At 46.7% G+C, this 16,951-nt stretch overlaps 1 protein-coding gene across 2 annotated transcripts; it reads left to right on the top strand.

The window, feature by feature from the left end:
- The first annotated feature begins 570 nt into the window (after positions 1–570).
- DOLPP1 (dolichyldiphosphatase 1) lies at positions 571–16,923 on the top strand. 2 transcript variants are annotated; one of them, XR_008434500.1, is made up of 9 exons: positions 571–738; positions 8,908–9,008; positions 10,591–10,675; positions 10,935–11,034; positions 11,776–11,874; positions 13,162–13,290; positions 13,789–13,878; positions 14,364–16,008; positions 16,613–16,923. XR_008434500.1 is itself a non-coding variant. In XM_053962387.1 (8 exons), exons 1-8 carry the CDS (start codon positions 663–665, stop codon positions 14,398–14,400), a joined length of 717 nt encoding a protein of 238 aa, XP_053818362.1. In that variant the 5' UTR covers positions 571–662; the 3' UTR covers positions 14,401–16,923. The 2 variants fall into 2 exon arrangements, 1 of the variants encoding a protein (XP_053818362.1); XM_053962387.1 differs by having other exon boundaries at positions 14,364–16,923.
- The last annotated feature ends 28 nt before the right edge of the window (positions 16,924–16,951 follow it).

Below are 16,951 nucleotides of genomic sequence, written 5' to 3'. Positions count from 1 at the left end.
ATTTCATGGGGTTTTTTTTGGTTTTTTTTTTTTTTTTTTTTTTTTTTTTTTTTTTTTTTTTTTTTTTTTTTGTTACAGCAACTGTGGCGGCTGCAGCGGGGTGTGAGGGCAGCCCGGGCGGCACCAGAGCGGGAACCCGCGGGATGTGAGGGAAGCCCGGGCTGTTCCCGCCGAGGTGTGAGGGGAACCTGGGGCGGGTCGCGCCGGGGCGCAGCGACGTGCGGGGAGCGCGGGCCGTTCTCGCCGCGGTCTGAGGGGAGCCCAGCCCGGCCATTTTCCCGCCCAGCCCCCGCCTCAGCGCCCCGCGCCCGCCGCGCCAGCGGCGCCGCTGATTGGCTGAGATCTGGCGCCAGAACGAGCTGCTGATTGGCCTATCCGCACGGCACCTCTGGCCAATGACGAAACGCTATGCAGCCCGCCTTTCTTCCGATTGGTTGTGCCGCTCCCTGTGCCCGCCCACTGCCGGGCCGCGGTGCCGCCAGCCGATTGGCTGAGACGCTCCCCGGGCTGGATGTTTAATTGGGCGGTGCTGGGCTGCCCGGCGCCTCACCTGCCGCGCGCCGCCATTGGCCCGTCGCTCCCCGCGCCCCCGCCCATTGGCCGCACCGCCCCTCAAGAGCGTCCCGATTGGCCGTAGCGGCCCGGCCCGGTATCCGGGTAAGATGGCCGCAGTCGGGGAGTGCTCGCTGCCCGCGCCGTGGCGGCCGGTCTCCCTCACTCACGTCGAATATCCCGCAGGTAACGCTCCGTTTCGCCGCCGCCGGGCCTCCCCACTGCACCTCCGGGCGCGGCGGGCCCCTTCCCGCCGCCCCGCGGCGCCGCCGAGGGCCGCGCTGGCGGCTGCCAAATAGTGAGCCATTTAGCAGCAGCGCTGAGGCGGCAAGGCGCGCGTGCGCGTTGGGGGCGGCGAGGCGCTCTGCCAGATTGGGAGCCGCGGCGGGAGCGGCGCTGCGCATGCGCGGTGGGGGCTCCGGGCTGGGGGCTCCGTGGTTTGGGGGGGGGGACGGGGAAGGGGACCGGGAATGGGCTCGGGGGGCGGCTCCGTCCCGGGGATCCCGGAGCCGCCCGGCCCTCCATTGCCGCCCTGCCCGCTCCACGCCGCCCCTGCAGCCCTCTGGCCATGTGTGGTGCGCCCCGGCTTCGAGGCGAGGGTCCCACCCACGGTCTGCAGCTCCCCGCTGCCGCCCCAGCGCCGTGCTGGTGTCGGTGTCACCTCGCTGCTCCGTGCGCTGGGGGTCTGGCTTGGTGTGTCACCGTGCCGGCGGACTCCGGGGGCCCTCGTGGCACCCCAGGCAGCGGGGGTGTGCCAGGGTGGCCGTGTCCCCTGGGTGGGCTCGGCTGCCAAGGGAGTTTGGCGGCTCTGCTGGGAGAGGGGGTGGCAGGGTGTCCCTGTCCCCGCTGGGTCTGGTGGTTTTTCTGGGAGCACTTCGGTCAGTCAGCGCTGAGGGAAATGCCCCGAGGACTCCAGGCACAGGATGTTTTGTGGCTCAGCTCTTGGCAAGGTGGGTTTGTGTCCTGGCAGCGTTGAGGAGCAATAGGTGCCTGAGTGCAGGATGGGCTGCTCCAGCTGGGATAGGTATGATCCACAAAGGTCCTGCACACCAGCAGCCCGACCCGGGTGGAATGAATTCCTGATGTGCACGAGCAAATGGGGCTGTGTTTAGCTGGCATATGCCTAAGCTGTGTCCCATCAGTACCTGTGGTTGTTTGGAGCTCTTGTGGGTGCTTTGTGCTGGGTTTGGGTGCTTGTTATAATCAGAGATAATAGAAAAATGAAGTGTCAGAGTTATAGTATTAACCATTTGCTCAAAATCCAAATCCTGTCTAAACACTCTTCTCAGTATTTCCACTTCTAGTGAGCCCCCAACTTGCCATGGATTGTTGCTGTATGTCCTGTTTCAGTAGCTGGATTTTAGTTCCTGGTGAAAGCTCCTCTCAGCAGTGCAATTCCTAAAGCTTTTAAAGTGCTTAGGGATCTTCTGGGTTGAAAGTGCCCATTTGGCTAGGAGACTTGAAATGTGACAAGGCTGAAAAAATATCTGGCACTGGAGATACATTATTTCTTGGCCCTCCCCCTTACGGCTGTTTCATGGTTTTCTGTGATGCTTTGTGTGAAATACTGGCATTTCCATTTCTGTTTGCATTTTCCTCCACATTGTCAGCTCCTCTGCCATCCCCCTTCTCAAATATATTAATGTGTCAGTTTGGGAGAGATGGGAAATAATCTTGCCAGTAGTACTGATATATTCACCTTTGTATCTTATCTCCTTATCTGAACCTGGCAGTATACACAGAGCGTCCTGTGCTCCATTTGTTGGATTGGTTTGGGAAATGAAGGTGGTGGAAATCACTGTACAAGGGTTATCTATCAGATCTTGAACAATGTGACATAACCTGATTATTTTCTCTTGGCGTTGAGAGCTCTTAAACAGGCAAAGGGAGGAGATGATTGTGTGGAGGGGTAAATCACCACCCAGCTTAGGGTTGTGTTTGGAGGGGATGGGCACTGTGTTTATCTTGGATAAAACATGTGTTCATGAAAGCCTATAAAGTGCAGACAAAGGACTAAAACAATAAAACAGCTGGAGGTATAAAAGTTTGTTAATTATTTTCGTAGAATCATTTAAGTTGGAGAAGCCACTGAGGTCACCGAGTCCAGCTGTTCCTCCAGCACTGCCAAGGCTGCCACTAAACCCCATCCTCAAGTGCCACATTTACACAGCCCTTAAATCCCTTCAGGCATGGGGAATCCACCACTGCCCTGGGTAGCTGTGCCAGGGCTGGACAACACTTTCTGTCAGGAAGCTTTTTCTTATATCCAAGTTAGACCTCCCCAGGTGCAACTTGTGGCTTTTTCCTCTTCTCCGCTCCCTGTTCCCTGGGAGCAGAGCCTGATGCCTGCCCCAGAGCTGTCAGGGAGTTGTGCAGAGCCAGAAGGTTCCCCCGGGTCTCCTTTTTTCTCTCCAGGCTGAGCCCCCCCAGCTCCCTCGGCTGCTCCTGGTGCTCCAGGTCCTTCCCCAGCTCCGTTCCCTCCTCTGGACGTGCTTCAGCCCCTCTGTATCTTTCTTGTTGTGAGGGGCACAAAACTGACCCCAGGATTTGAGGTGGGGCCTTAGCAGTGTCCAGCACAGGGAGACTCGGTGTCATCAGTGAACTGAGAGTGCACTCGATCTCCTTGTCCAGATCATTAATGAACATGTGAAACAGAACCTGCCTCAGAACTGAGCCTGGCCCCAGCTGGATTTAGCTCCATTCCCCACCAATCTAGGCTTGGACAGGTTTATTTACCTGGAAAACAGAGCACCTATCCAAGGTGTGGATGTTCTCCAGGAGAATGCTGTGGAAAGCAGTGTCAAAGGCTTTACTAAGTCAAGGTAGACAACATTTTGGTCTAAAATAATGACTTGCAGTAAACCATAGGTCTGATGCTTTTACCTGGATTTGGGGAAAGTGCTCTTAACTTTATTTAGAAAGCTGTTTCTGTTCAGCCTGGGCACATCTGAACTCCAGGTCCATAAAGTGCCTAGGTAATGTATATTTATAAAGGAGTGATGTTGGCAGCATGCTCAGCACAGTGGAGTTAATGTAGCCTTGTGCTGCTGAGAGGGTCGGAACGAGAAATAGATCATGCTTTTACCAACATCAATTATTAAGCTATTTTGGCATGTCATGCACTGCTCTGTGGCAAACAGCTCTGGCTCTTGGCTGATCCCAGAGGCTGCTGAGCTGCTGTGGCAACCACCTCTGAAAATCTCACATCTTTAAAGATTTCCAGTGCAGAACCCCAGCTTTCATCTGCCATGGGTGACGGTCCTGGGACCGGGTAAAAAGCTGTCACTGCTGATTTCTGCCTGGCAGGCAAAGCCTGGATTTGGGCTTCTGTTTCTAATTGTGAAGGGGAGAGGTGTCTCCAGAAAGGTGCTCCCTGTTCTGATCTAATGTTTCCTTATCAATAGTGATACATCAGACCCATCCTTAGCTGCTTGTGTGGCTGCCCAGCTCTCCAGGGCTTTCTGTGATGTCCACTTTGAGCAAAATAAATGAAAAACAGCAAATGAATGCTGTGGTAATCAACTGCAGACTGGTCTGAGGAATGGAATTTTGGAGACCTGACTGAAATACTACCCATAGGGAATGTTAGGATTAAACATAGGGAGAAAAAAATCAGCCATGGCAGTGCTGCCTGTGTGTGCTAAAGCACGCTGCTGCAGAGGACAGCCTGTAAAAATATCATCCTGATGCTGCTTTCAGTATTTTTTGATCCTGGAGCATTTCATATTACCAGCTCTGCTTTGGTGAGACCAAGGAATGATCTGGCATAGTGTCAGGTTGCTGGCAGGTAGGCAGGAATAATCCTTCTTCCTTATGTCCTTCCAGTAATGAGCTGGTGATTGCATCAGGACTGTTAAGTCCTTTGATGGATGTATAAAAGCTGTATCTCTAATTGTTCTTTGAATCCATTTCCGCTTTGGATCTCACAGTATCTCTGGCACTGAGCTTTGTAGCTTAATGTGGTTGTTGTTTCTTTTCTGTTAAGTCCACTGCTCAGTAATTTCATCAAACACTCTCTCATATGTAGTGAGAGGCAGCAATTGTTTGCTGTCAATTTCTCCGTATAATTCATGACTTTATGGAACTGTTGTATCATATGTTTTCCTTTTTCAGCCGAAAATCTGGTTTATTTGATGTTTTCTGAATGGCTGCTGTTGCATACTTATCTTTGTCCCCATTCTATTTGCCTTTTCTGTGTGTACTCTCCCTTTTTAGCTGGTGACACCACAATTGCATAATAAATTTTTGTAGTGCTGTAACAGTAACTTCTTTTGTGCTCTTAAAAATGTTCTTCTTGCCTTTTTGACTACTGCAGAGCATTGGATGCTACTCTGAAGGTATTGGCACACAACTGAGTCTGAGGGTTTTTGTTTGATAACAACTGAACTAAATCCTGTCATGTCATGGGTATAATTAGGGTTGTTTTTTCCCGTATGCATTGCTTTGCATGGGATGACTTTGTGCTGCAGACTTAAAACTCATCTTCAGGGACTTCCTGCCTGTAGGGTGAGTTTCACTGGAGAAACACTGAGTTCCTGGTTTGTTTGGGTTTTTTATTATTATTTGGAGAAAAGAAAGAAAACTTCCTCTCTTCAGTGCAGCTGGGATTCTTAGAGCTCTGGGACTTTCTGGACCTTCTCACACTGGATAAATTCCTTAAGGAGAGAAACCTGGTGTGCCAAACCTTATCTCTGCAGAATGACAGAATATTCCCATTTTCCCAGTTTCTCCAGGATGTTTCCTAAACCAGGCAGAGTTGGAGGGGCAGGTGTGCAGAATGTCAGCGAGTAAAGAGGTTCAAAGGTGCTGTGTCTGTGCTTTGGCTCAGCAGTTCTTGTTGCTGTTCAGTATCACCGCATGCAGCTCCTGTAGGAATGTTTGTTCTGATAACCCTCCTGTGTCTCTGTGCAGGCTGGGAGCTCACAAGTCAGGGCTCATTCCAGAGCTAAGCAGTATCTCTTGGAAGAAGCAGATCCCACTCTTGTTTGGCTGCTTTAATGCAGGGTTTATGTTTCATCTCCCTGCAGAAGTTATGTCTGATTCCTGCCTTTATGCCATAATTTACACCCTCCTGCAGATATTATTGCTGTCCCACAGCTCATGTTATGGGAATATGCACAAGCAGAGGAAATAACTCTTTTATACCATGAATATTTAGTGATGTAAATGCCCGTGACACACATACACTGCATGTTGTCTGTGCAACTTGCACATGTGCACTTAGCCATGATCTCACAACCAGTGGCAGTGCCACAAATAGATCCTTCAATAGGAAGTGGTGGTGGCAAAGCTCAGTCTTGTGGTAGGATGTGGTTGGGGGCTGTTGATTCACATTTTTACATCCTATACAGGTTAAGTAGATGTGGTGAAGCTCAGCTATTTCCACCAACAGGATGCTGGGTAAAATGTTGAATTGGAGCAGAAGTAGATGCTGAATGAAGGCTGAAAAAAATAGCGTGTGTTTGAGCTATGTATAGCGCTGCACGTACTTATCCCTTGGCTGCCCAAAAAATGGGGTAGTTGCATCCTTTATTTTTGCTTTTTGAGCTTCAAATAATGTCCAGGGAAAGCTGGACTGTAAAAAAGCAGAATTTAAAACTAAACGAAACCCAGGATATATACTAAGTAGATTCTCCTTTTGCATTTTTGCAGAGATTTTGTCTCTGTTCCTGCTAGGTGGATGAACTGCTTTAAAATTCCCAAGTGTAGTAAATTAAAGGAAGATTAATTTTTTATAAAAAACAGGGGTGCTGCTTGCTAGATCTGACTGGACTTTAAACCGTGGCTGTCCTGCACGTCTCCTTTCCCTGGGAATAAGTCTCGGAGCGCACTGGAGCGTGAGAGGAGACAGGAATGACAGAAGTAATCACGCTCCAAGGCCCCTGGAGCGCTGAGCAGCGCTGGCCTTGCTCTCAGAGCTCACTTTGCCTCCTCCGCTGGGGATTTCCAGTCCTTTCCGAGCTGGTTTAGTCACTGAAGCTCTGCCTTGAGCTGCTGATCCAGCGGGGCCGTTTGTGATGGCATTAGTGTGTTCCTGGGGTAGCTCCAGTGCTGCCTTCAGTTAGTACCCAGCTGTTTATTTGCCCACTCTGTAGAAAAAGTGGCTTCAGAATGTGACTGTGTTTAATTGCCATTAGCCACAGGAACATGAAGTACTATTAGTAACATCTGCTCTAAATGGACTGCTGAAATATTTGAGGAGCTTTTGTGTTAAGATTGAGTAAAGGACTTGGTGCCTGTAGGCACATCTGGGAGTGGTGGTGTCTGGTTCCCCTCTCAGGTGTGGTTTTTGTGCCTGTGAAGTCTGGGTGATTGATTTATTTGGAATGTTATCATGTAACAGAGGATTTTGAGTTCGCCGCTGCTGATCCTATTTAAATTAAAAGACTACTTGTTTAAGTACCTTTCCACCATCTGCACAAGAAATAGAACCCTCTGAGAAGATAAATAATGTGGTTTGGTTTCTACTTGACAAACTTATGGCTTTTAATGTGGAAGTGCTAAGCCTTTATGTACTGTGGATTAACAGAGTGAGTGATCTGAAATGTGGTGATCTCTTGATGAGCTCTCTTTATTTGGTAATGCTGGAATTGAGACTTTTGGAAAGTATTCCTAAGGCTTTCAGGGTAGTTTAATTGTCTCTTGACAAGGTGGCTTCTCTCATGAATTCCCTCATTATTGATGACAGAACTCATTTTGTTGAGTTTGTGATATATGTAAAACCCTAAGCGGCTTGATTGTCTATTGCCAAGTAACTGGTACTGTCACTTAAATCTCCTGTTACCATAATCCATTGCTTTGGGAGCATTTGGAATGCACCTGATGAAAGACAAACCTGCCATATGGAGCAAGAAAAGTTTCAAATTCAGCATCTTCCAATGATTTTCAGGTTAAAACCAAAGCAGAACCTCACTTCAGTGGAAACCCAGCATGCCTGGGGGTTTTGTCCTCCAAATCTTCCTCCTTTCACCTAACTCCTGCTAGGAATCCTTGCTGATGATGTTGCTGGTTCCCAAATTTAACCCAGAGTTTGGAATGCCAGAGCCTTCCATGCGCTATACCTGATGTAACCACAACTATGTGGCAATAACATCAGCAGCATGAACTTTGTTGTAAAGAGGCAATAACTTGTTTTTTTTTTATCAGTTCCAGCACTTAGAGGCTGAGGTTAAAGTTCTTTTCGCCAAGTGCTGCTTTAAAATGTGGGTGTGTGGGCTGGGGAGACTGGGTGTCTTGCAGTGGAATTGATCTAGGAATGAGTCCAATGCTCAGACTTGCAGAGGCATCCTGTCTCCTTTTGAGAGGAGGCAAGAAGGACAAATTTATGTGGGGGCTGAGCCTTTTGTGTTCAGTGATGGGATGGAGAGGATCTGGTCTGTGAGAACCAATACTCAACCATCTCTTCTGTTGTTTGCTGGGTTTGTACAGCAAGTTTGTGGTGACTTCTGTATTTAAAGATTCTCTGGCAGACAGTTCTCACTCTTCTCATACAAATTGCTGGTGTTGGAGCAAAATTACTCTGATAATTTTTTGTGTCCTTGGAATTTGTGCTGCCATCTTTTCTCCAAATACTTCTGTATGTGTCCCTTTTTGGGGAAGAGAGGCAAGAGAAACTTGGATCAAAATGCACAGCTGCTCCTTACTGTTGCTGCCCACTTCTATGTCTGTTGTAGTTCAGAATAAAGGTTTTGAGGGACCTTATGACCTCTGTGAGGTCCCATTGCTGCTCCCTGATTCTCCCTGGGGGATAACTAGACTGTTTGGGTTGAAGGCCCAAATCCCCCTCTGTGTGGTACAAGTGGGCTACTGGTTAAAAAGGCAGAGTCTTCTTTATTTCCCTGACATCTCCTGCTATGTTTAGCTATTTATTTCCTTCCCATTTTGCTAATGCTTGTGTTCATGCAGACACATGGTGAGACAGATTAGGAAGCTGATCCAGCTGAAAAGTAACCCATTTTAGTGAGGGAGTGGCAAAGGATTTGTTTGGGGACTGTTTGCTGGCTCAGAGAAGAAATAGGAAGGAGGGGAAGGGAAAGATGCTGCCTCTTTTGCAGCAGCCTGTGCTCATATTGGATTAAAGTGGCTCTGGGCCCACACCCATGGCTGTTGTTATAAACTGGGTGGCAGCAATCTCTGCTGAATGATTCCAGGCTCCTTTCATCCCTGATTTTGAATCTGTATGGAAGCACTGCTGTCTCCCTGCCTCAGCTCCTCTGTCCTTCTGGAACACGGGGACTTGCTGCACTGCTGAGTTTGCCCCCTGCTCTGTGATTCAGGGCTCTGACTGACCCATGTTGTGGCAGGCAAGTACCTGTGAAGTTCACACTGATTGATTTCTCTTGTTTGTTTCCCCAGGTGATTTCTCTGGCCAGCTTTTAGCTTATTTGAGTCTTGGTCCAATATTCATTATTGTTGGCTTTGTAACACTCATCATATTCAAGAGAGAGCTTCACACGGTGAGTCCTTCTCTCCCTTCCCAGCCTCTCCTTATGACAAAAGTCTTTTCCTTTGTCACCTGGGGCTTCTGTATTCACACTTCTTTTTCTCTCTAAAAGGAGCAAGCTGAGGAAAGCCATCTTCCTGTCAGGGAACAGCAGGAGACACTTAGCACCCGTTCCAGGTTAAAAGGCTGCTCAGGCTTTTCTGACTTCTCTGTTATGCTGGTGTGTTTTGGACATTATCTGTCCAGAACCATCGAGGGAGATGTCTGACCAAGTACAGAATGCTGTTGCAGAGTGGGAACACTCACAAGATCCAGTAGGATCATAGCACTGGGCAGCATATGCAGGAAATGGTGTGTGTAACTCAGGGGGATGCACTTTCTTTGAACTACTGAGGCAGAAAAGGGGATAAAAATAAAACCTAAAGCTTTCCAAGGGAGTGGATCTGTCTTTAAGGGCTGTTTTTCAAATGTGAGTTGAATACCGGGGTAGAAGAGACTTGTTTCAATCAAGATTCTTAAAATGCTTTTATCTGCTCTGCCAGGTGTTTGGGAATCAGTGTCGTGGATAAACTCCCTCTAGGACATATAAACCTCTTGTAACATTTGTCCTCAGTAAACAGATAAAACAGGGGCCACTGAAAGGAGTTCGAATGTAGGGCAACAGTGTCGTGGGAACCAGTGGCCCAAGGGACCTGGGAATAGGACTTTTAACTAGGGAAGGCAGCTGTTCAGTTTTGACAACTCAAAGGTTTTGTGTTGGCCCAAAAGAGAAAAGAAGCCAGAGTAACTATTGCACAGATTTATAGGTTTCTCAATACAGGGATTTGTTTGGTGTTGGTAATGAGACAAGTGTTGAGGTTGATTCTCAGTTCTTCATGTGAGAAGTCACCACTGGGCTGGAGAGAGACACTGGCTGATTTGCAACAGCCTGATCTGTGGCTCAGGATGTGGAGTGAAAAATTACTTCATCATGATGTGGAATGGGACTGAGTGCTAAGGAGGCAGTGTCATCACCAGCTGGGAATTTGATCACAGCAGCAGGACTAATTTAGGGGAGGTGTATGAACTGTGAAGTTGAAGAGCAAAAATAAATGCTACCAGGTCTGGCTTAGCTCAGAATGTGAATTCATCTTAGACTGAAGACAGCAGCTTCAAGATGAAAATATTCATAGATGGAAAAGCCAGAAAGCCTAAAAAGTCACCTTTGTTTTAAACTATTTACCCAAATAACAGTGTCTGCACTCCCCCTGTTGGTCATTGGGAAAAGCCAATTCCCAAAAACCTGCCCTATTAAAAAGGTCACTTTTTACACTTGCTGGTACAAGGTGCTGGCAGAAGTGCCCTACTCTGTCATTTTTGTCTTTCTGTGTATCAGCTGCTGAAAAGCTGCATGTACACAATATGTTGCCAAATAGAAAGTGAGGTGAAAATAAATGCTTTTCTTCTCAGGTACAGAATTTGGAAGCCATTGGTTTTAACTCTAGTAGTCAAAAGAGAAAATTAGAAACGTAATGTTTGGGGGTTTGTCAAAAGAGAGAGCCTGGTAAGTAGAAGGATCTCTTAGAGGGGATGACACAGCTGTCTTGCCTTCACAGATCTCTTTCTTGGGAGGGCTGGTGTGCAACGAGGCAGTGAACTGGTTAATAAAAAATGTAATCCGGGAGCCTCGGCCATGTGAAGGTAGAGTATGGACCATGAGCGTGGTGGTGTCAGGGGAGTTTTGGGTGGAATGCTGCCTGGGGGGATTTAGAGGGGTTTTCCCCCTTTGCCTCACATTGGCTGTGGATGTTTGGGTGTAAAAAGGCTGACAGAGCCTCCTGAGCAGGGACGTGTCCTGTGAGCTTTGTGCATGCTCCAGCAGCATGGTCTGGCTTCACATCTGGAGTGTTCCAGCTGCTGACCATACCTTGACCATATTCTTTTTTTCTTCTCTTCCCAGAAGCCCATTCAACAGTGACCACAAAATATGGGATGCCATCCAGCCACTCCCAATTCATGTGGTTTTTCTCTGTCTATTCCTTTCTGTTCCTTTATTTAAGGTAAACATTCCAGGTCAGATTTTGGCTGTTAATATGTTGAAATGCCTGAAATGGGTGGTTCCCTTGCTAGGTGCCACTTGAGTGGGATAATGGAACTAAATCTGAGGACCTGCACAATTTATTGTGGCTCAGGTGGGATTGGAGCATGTCTGTCTCAATCTGAATGTAGGGCTGGAGTTTCTTTTTCTAAGCTGTGATGGTGCCCCAGTGTGAGGGAGGAGGTGGGGGATAGGAAGGAGAAATGAAGAGCTGCTTTCTCATTTTGTCTCAGTTTCAGTGGGTTTATCTACAATCTTTTGGATAATACCAGATGTCCACTTGCATGTCTTTTTAGTTGACTTCCCTTACCAAGTACTGGGTTTACCTGTGCTTTAATGAAATTCTTGCTGGGTCATGGCTCTGTCTTGTGGCTCTGTGTGTGGAGGAAGACAAAACTCACAGTTCCTCCTGGCTCTGTGGGTGATGGAGGGACTCTTGTCTTGGCTCCCTGTTGCATGTGCTCAGCACGTGCCTCTCACATCAGTGTGAGCATCCTGCCTTCCATCACAGCAATCCCTGTTCACAGTTGGAGAGGAACACGTGTGGCTTCTTGGCTGCTCTTCAAGTGCTGCCAGTGGGACAGATTGCTGCTGGGATGGGATTGAGCTGCCCATGACCCCAGTGGAGTAAAGCTTTCCTAGGGAGGGAGGTCAGGACTGCTCAGCCCCCTGCCCTGTGCTAATGGCTCTCCATCTCTTTCAGAATGCACCAAACAAACAATGCGAGGTTTCTGGACTTACTTTGGCGACATGTGCTGTCCATCTGCCTCGTCACAGTGGCTTTGCTAGTCTCATATAGTAGGTATGGAGCAACTGTTTCTCTTCTGCTCTCATACAGCCTCGTGGCCTGTCCCAGCCAGCAGCCCTGGCATTCCTTATCTTGCCTTTGCCACCTCATTCTCCACTGCGCCGTAGGAGTCGGAGCTTTGTAGAAGTGTTGCCATGAGACTCAATAAACAAAGGTGCTGCGTGTGTGGTGCTTCACAGAAGCATTTACAAAACCCCAAATCAGCTGAGCTTGTGCCAGTTTCCCACAGGCTCCAGTGCTATGCTCCATCCACCCTCACTGCCTCGCCCTCTTTCCAGCACTAAGTGTGGAGGCATTGCCCCATGCCTGGGCACACCAGCATCTGCAGCATGGATCACTGCAGTTGATCAATCCCACTGTTTTGCTTGAGCATTAGTTAATCAAAACATTTATAGCTGTTGGCGTGCAAGATATAGTTGTATTGAGATGGATAAAGAAAATGGAACTGTGATCGTGATTTTTTTTCTCTCTTTAGCAGATTAAATGTAAAGTGAGCTCCAGTGATTGGAAAAACAGACAAATTCAAGCTAGAAATAGGGTCACATTTTCCACAGGAAAGTAATTACCTGTTGGCACAGTCGACTGTACACTACAGCTGATTACTTATTACTAATTATTTTAAAAGCCTGACAGGACAAATTTGTCAGAGGTATATGGTCTAATTAAAACAAAATTAGAGGAAATCAAGTGACCTATGTTAGACTGAAGGTCAGATAAGATGATCATAATATGTGAGCAAAAAGGATTTTGAATGTAACTTGTACACACATGTGACAGGCCAACAGTGCAGCTCTGAGTGGCTGCAGTCAAGTGAGCACATTGGTCATGCAGCCTCTGTGCCTGTCACATTGGAGAGCACCAAAATCACAAAAAAAAAAAAAAAAAAGCTGTCCATGTTCTTAAAAGTCTTTAAGCCCCAGCTTTGGTGGCCTGGAGGAGACTTGTCCTGTTACTGCCTTTGGAAAAGTCTCTTGTGGGAACTAACAGTATTATTTCTTCAGCTGATCCAAAGATGGATGAAGAAGAATGTGGAGGGTTCTTGAGTTAAGCTCAGACTAGAAGTGCTCCAAGTGAAACTGCTGTAGCAGGGAAGAATTTTCCCCATCTTTTCCCCCCCACTATTTTTCTATTTTTCCAGCTTTTTACTGAAAAAAGACACCTACTTTTAATGTCTGGAGGATAACTTGCACCCATGTCTGTGGGTCCAGTGACACCTCAGCTCATGAGTCTTGGCTCCTTTTGTTTTAAAGCCTGTCTGGTGACTCTTCTCTTCCACTGCAGGGTTTATTTGCTTTACCACACCTGGAGCCAAGTCCTATATGGTGGTGTGGCAGGAAGCATCATGGCTGTAGCCTGGTTTGCCTTCACACAGGAGATCCTAACTCCCCTCTTCCCGAGGATAGCTGCGTGGTAAGGCTCTTTATTCTGTGGAGGTTTGTTATGGATGATAGAAATGAGAATTCCTGGGCTCTGTCCCAGTTTTGCATGCTGGCTGTTGTGTAACCTACTTTGTTCCTCCATGTTTTCTTTTACATGCATATATACAAAGGATCATATGCCCTTGATAAGGGTGGGGAAGAGGGAATTCAATCAATTGCTACATTTTGTAAAGCCCTGCTAAAGCTGTGAGGTGTGGCAGCCTCCTGGAGGAGCTTTGCAAGATGAACAGCAGACCTTTCTTAATAAATGTCTAATGACCTAGTCAAATTGCAGAGCTATTTACATGTAATATAGTCTGCAAATATTGCATAAGGAAATAAAAAACGTTTTTTGTTTAATGTAACAAAGAATCCTTTTGACAGCCTGAAGTGGTAGAATGGTATTGTTAAGTAGAGCAGGTTTTTTTTAATCAAAATTCCAGTGAAGAAAGTCTTCTTATTGTCCTTTGTCCACATTGTCCTTTTTCAGGCCAATTTCAGAGTTCTTTTTAATCCGAGATACCAGCCTCATTCCTAACATCCTGTGGTTTGAATACACAGTCACAAGAGCAGAAGCAAGGTAAGTTCTGTTGGGAGTGGCGGAGCTGTTGCTGCTCTGACCTTTCAGATGCAGTTATTAATTAATTTTCTGATATGTAGCTGATAATTTTTGGCTCCTGTGGGTAGAATAGCTCCAAGTAAGGAAATACCAAGTTGTGGATTCATTATTGCATCTGAAAGGTGAGCCTGGAGAGGGTGTGATTTAAGAATTTAATCTCATTTAAGTAGCACTTCAGCTCCCTGGCTTATGTTTTTTGCAAGCAGTTGTATATAATCTTGCATCCACATGTGAGCTTGTGTACACTGAAGATGGGATGGGTGTTCTGGGAGTGTGGGGAGAGGGAAAGGCTGATCAGCTTGGCGAGTATGGCAGGGGCACTCTGGTTTTGTGTGGAGCTAGGCAGAGGCATCCTTTAATCCTCCTGTATTTCCCTGTGGTTTGTTGCAGCCCCCTGGGATGGGGCTGGGGTCCCCTGTGTCACCCGTGCCTGTGTTGCCTTGCAGGAACAGACAGCGCAAGCTGGGTACGAAGCTCCAGTGACCGGGAACGAGGGGACCAGGGCGCCTTTAACGGAGACAGACAAGAGCAGAGACCTGGGAGCAGCAAGGAGCCTTTTAACAGACGGACCAAAGGAACAGGCAGGGACCATACCCAAAACCTGAAAGCCTTTGCTCTGCTTTAGCAGCTAAGCTGGATGCTCCCTGATGCATGTGGGACCGTGCAGGAGTAGAAACTCATTTTGAACACAGATGCACATGGTTGGATGTACCATCGTGTCTACGTCAGGGGAGGGGGGAGAAAATGCCTGGTGTCGTGTTCGGGGGAGGGAAAACCAAAAATGAATCCTTTCTGTGAATTTTTTTTTCAGCATGAAATATACACACTATTTATTTATTTTTTTAAATGGAACTATTGTTTATGGGGTGGGTGAGGTGTTGATTGTGTGTTTTGCTTTTTTTTTTTCATTTTCTTTGGAAGAAGATGACAAAACTAATCTCAAGTTGGTCATGTTTAATTAGGGCTTTTAATTCTTACATGCTTCTTAGGAGGGAGGGAATCTAGGAGGGGTGACAGAAGGGAGAGGAAGACTTTCCTTTCTGCAGTCAGTTTGGGAGATCAAAATCAATTCCAACTGTACTTTGTACAGACAAAAAGACAGTCTATAAAGACCTGATTTTTAACACTAGTGACAGTTCTGCAGGCAATCCTGCACGGATACCAATTAAGGGGAGTGTGTGTGTAAAACAAAGGAAAAACACAAATATACTGACTCTTATTTTTTTTCCACTGCTGCTCCTGTTGTGTAATTAGCAAGAGTGTCCTTTTCAGAATCTCTTCTAGGTGGCAAGATTATCATACATATCTCACATTTTTTTCCATCTCTTCCTTTATACTTTTATTATCTCAGGGTTGCTGTGATCTGTACAGCTTTTGTTGTACTGAGTGTGCTGAGGGCACTGGGAAGCCCGTTGGTTATAAGCAGTGCTATGCTCCAGTGAGAGTCAGCCCAAAGCCTTACAAAATTCAGTTGCTGGTCTCTGTCTTAAGCACTGGATTTTTATTTTTTTTTTCTGTTAAAGCTTAAGGAAGGGATTTTTAAGAACGAACATAGTGACAACCACAAATGAACAAGGCAAATGACTAATAACTAACTCAGCTGCTCTCTGAATTATTCCTTGAAGAGCCCTGTTAGACTCCATCCATGAAATCCAAGTAGGGAACTTGTCCTAGCAGAGGCTCCTGCTAGTTATCACAGTAGCTTGGTTGGGGTTCTGCAGCTGTAACCTTGAATGCTGAACTCCTACAAGCAAGTTTTGCTTTCCATCCTTCTTCCATGCCAGTTCTCCGTCTGGCCGGTGGCGCTCTGGATGCTGTGTCTCTGTGGGAGTGTGCCTGCCATCTCTGTGTGCTGGTGATGCCTACGACCTCTGTGACCCATGAGTTCACCTGGCAAGGGCTATACTCAAAGTGCTTCAGGGCTGTGCATGGACACTTTCTGTATTTCTAGTATATAATGCAGCAGTTCAAGTGTAACTACAGAGAAGTATTTATTCAAAGCACAATTGACTTGAACTTTCACAGATAAAGGACAGCTTCTGAACTGGCTCAAAGGTCATCGGTGTGCCTTCGATGCAGTCATGAGCAGAGGTAAAATGACTGTCACATCTCAGTCTTGCTGCTTGTTTTACTATCTCCACTTTAATCAGACTCCTGCATTATAAAGCTGCTTGAAGTGAGATTTTTTTTTTCTGTTCATCCTGGTTATTTTTTTTTTTTTAAGTTTTCATCTGTGCCTGTTGCTATAGGACTTTGTGTGTTTGTGTGGAGTGGGAGCTGCTATTGGACACCCAGAGTGTAAACTGTAGAAAATGATCCTGATTCAGGAGATCAGGAATTAAAAGGCTGTTTAAATTTCTGTGTTTAAATAGCTACGGGTAGTAAATGAACTGTTTCCAGTTGGTACAGCAAGTATATATATAATTTTTTAAAGAACTGTTTAGTACTTGCATAACATAAGCAATCCTTTAACATCTGAAGGACCCAAGCACTGGATCTGCTTTGAAGGTGCATCATAATAAAGAGGCATCTTGCAGCTTTCACAAGGACATTTGATCTGCCTTAGACCAGCTGTGTTGGGATGAGACAGGACATGAGATAGGTCCCGTGACATGGTGGCACCATATGTTTCAGTTTGAAAACTGGTACTTATGTCTTGCAAAACCATTCATTTTCTCTTTATATCTCTTGTAAGTGCACTGACAAAGCCAGAGATCACACCTCTCTTCCAAGGTCACTGAAGGAGTGGATTGTTTCAGGAGTGGCCTAGCACTTGCCCAACCTCTCGAGCTGTTACGACAGACTGCTGGAAAAAATAAATGTATGGAAACACCTATTGAGCATAGGGAGGAGGATTCATCTCCTCATGGAGAGCAGTGCAGTAAAAACCTGTTCCACTTCATGTTGCCTTCAAACCCAAGCTTCCTACAGTAATTCTTAGGAGTGAGGGAGAGAAAGAAGAGTTCTTGTAAGACACTGTAATAAACTCTCCTCTGTTCTCTCTGAGTTGTTTGTAACCTGCATCTTTTGCCTA

This window comes from Vidua chalybeata, chromosome 21, assembly GCF_026979565.1.
Source record: "Vidua chalybeata isolate OUT-0048 chromosome 21, bVidCha1 merged haplotype, whole genome shotgun sequence".
In the NCBI taxonomy this organism is placed as follows: Eukaryota; Metazoa; Chordata; class Aves; order Passeriformes; family Viduidae; genus Vidua; species Vidua chalybeata.
Note: the sequence above shows the minus strand (reverse complement) of the source record. Positions and strands in the feature narration are given on the sequence as shown.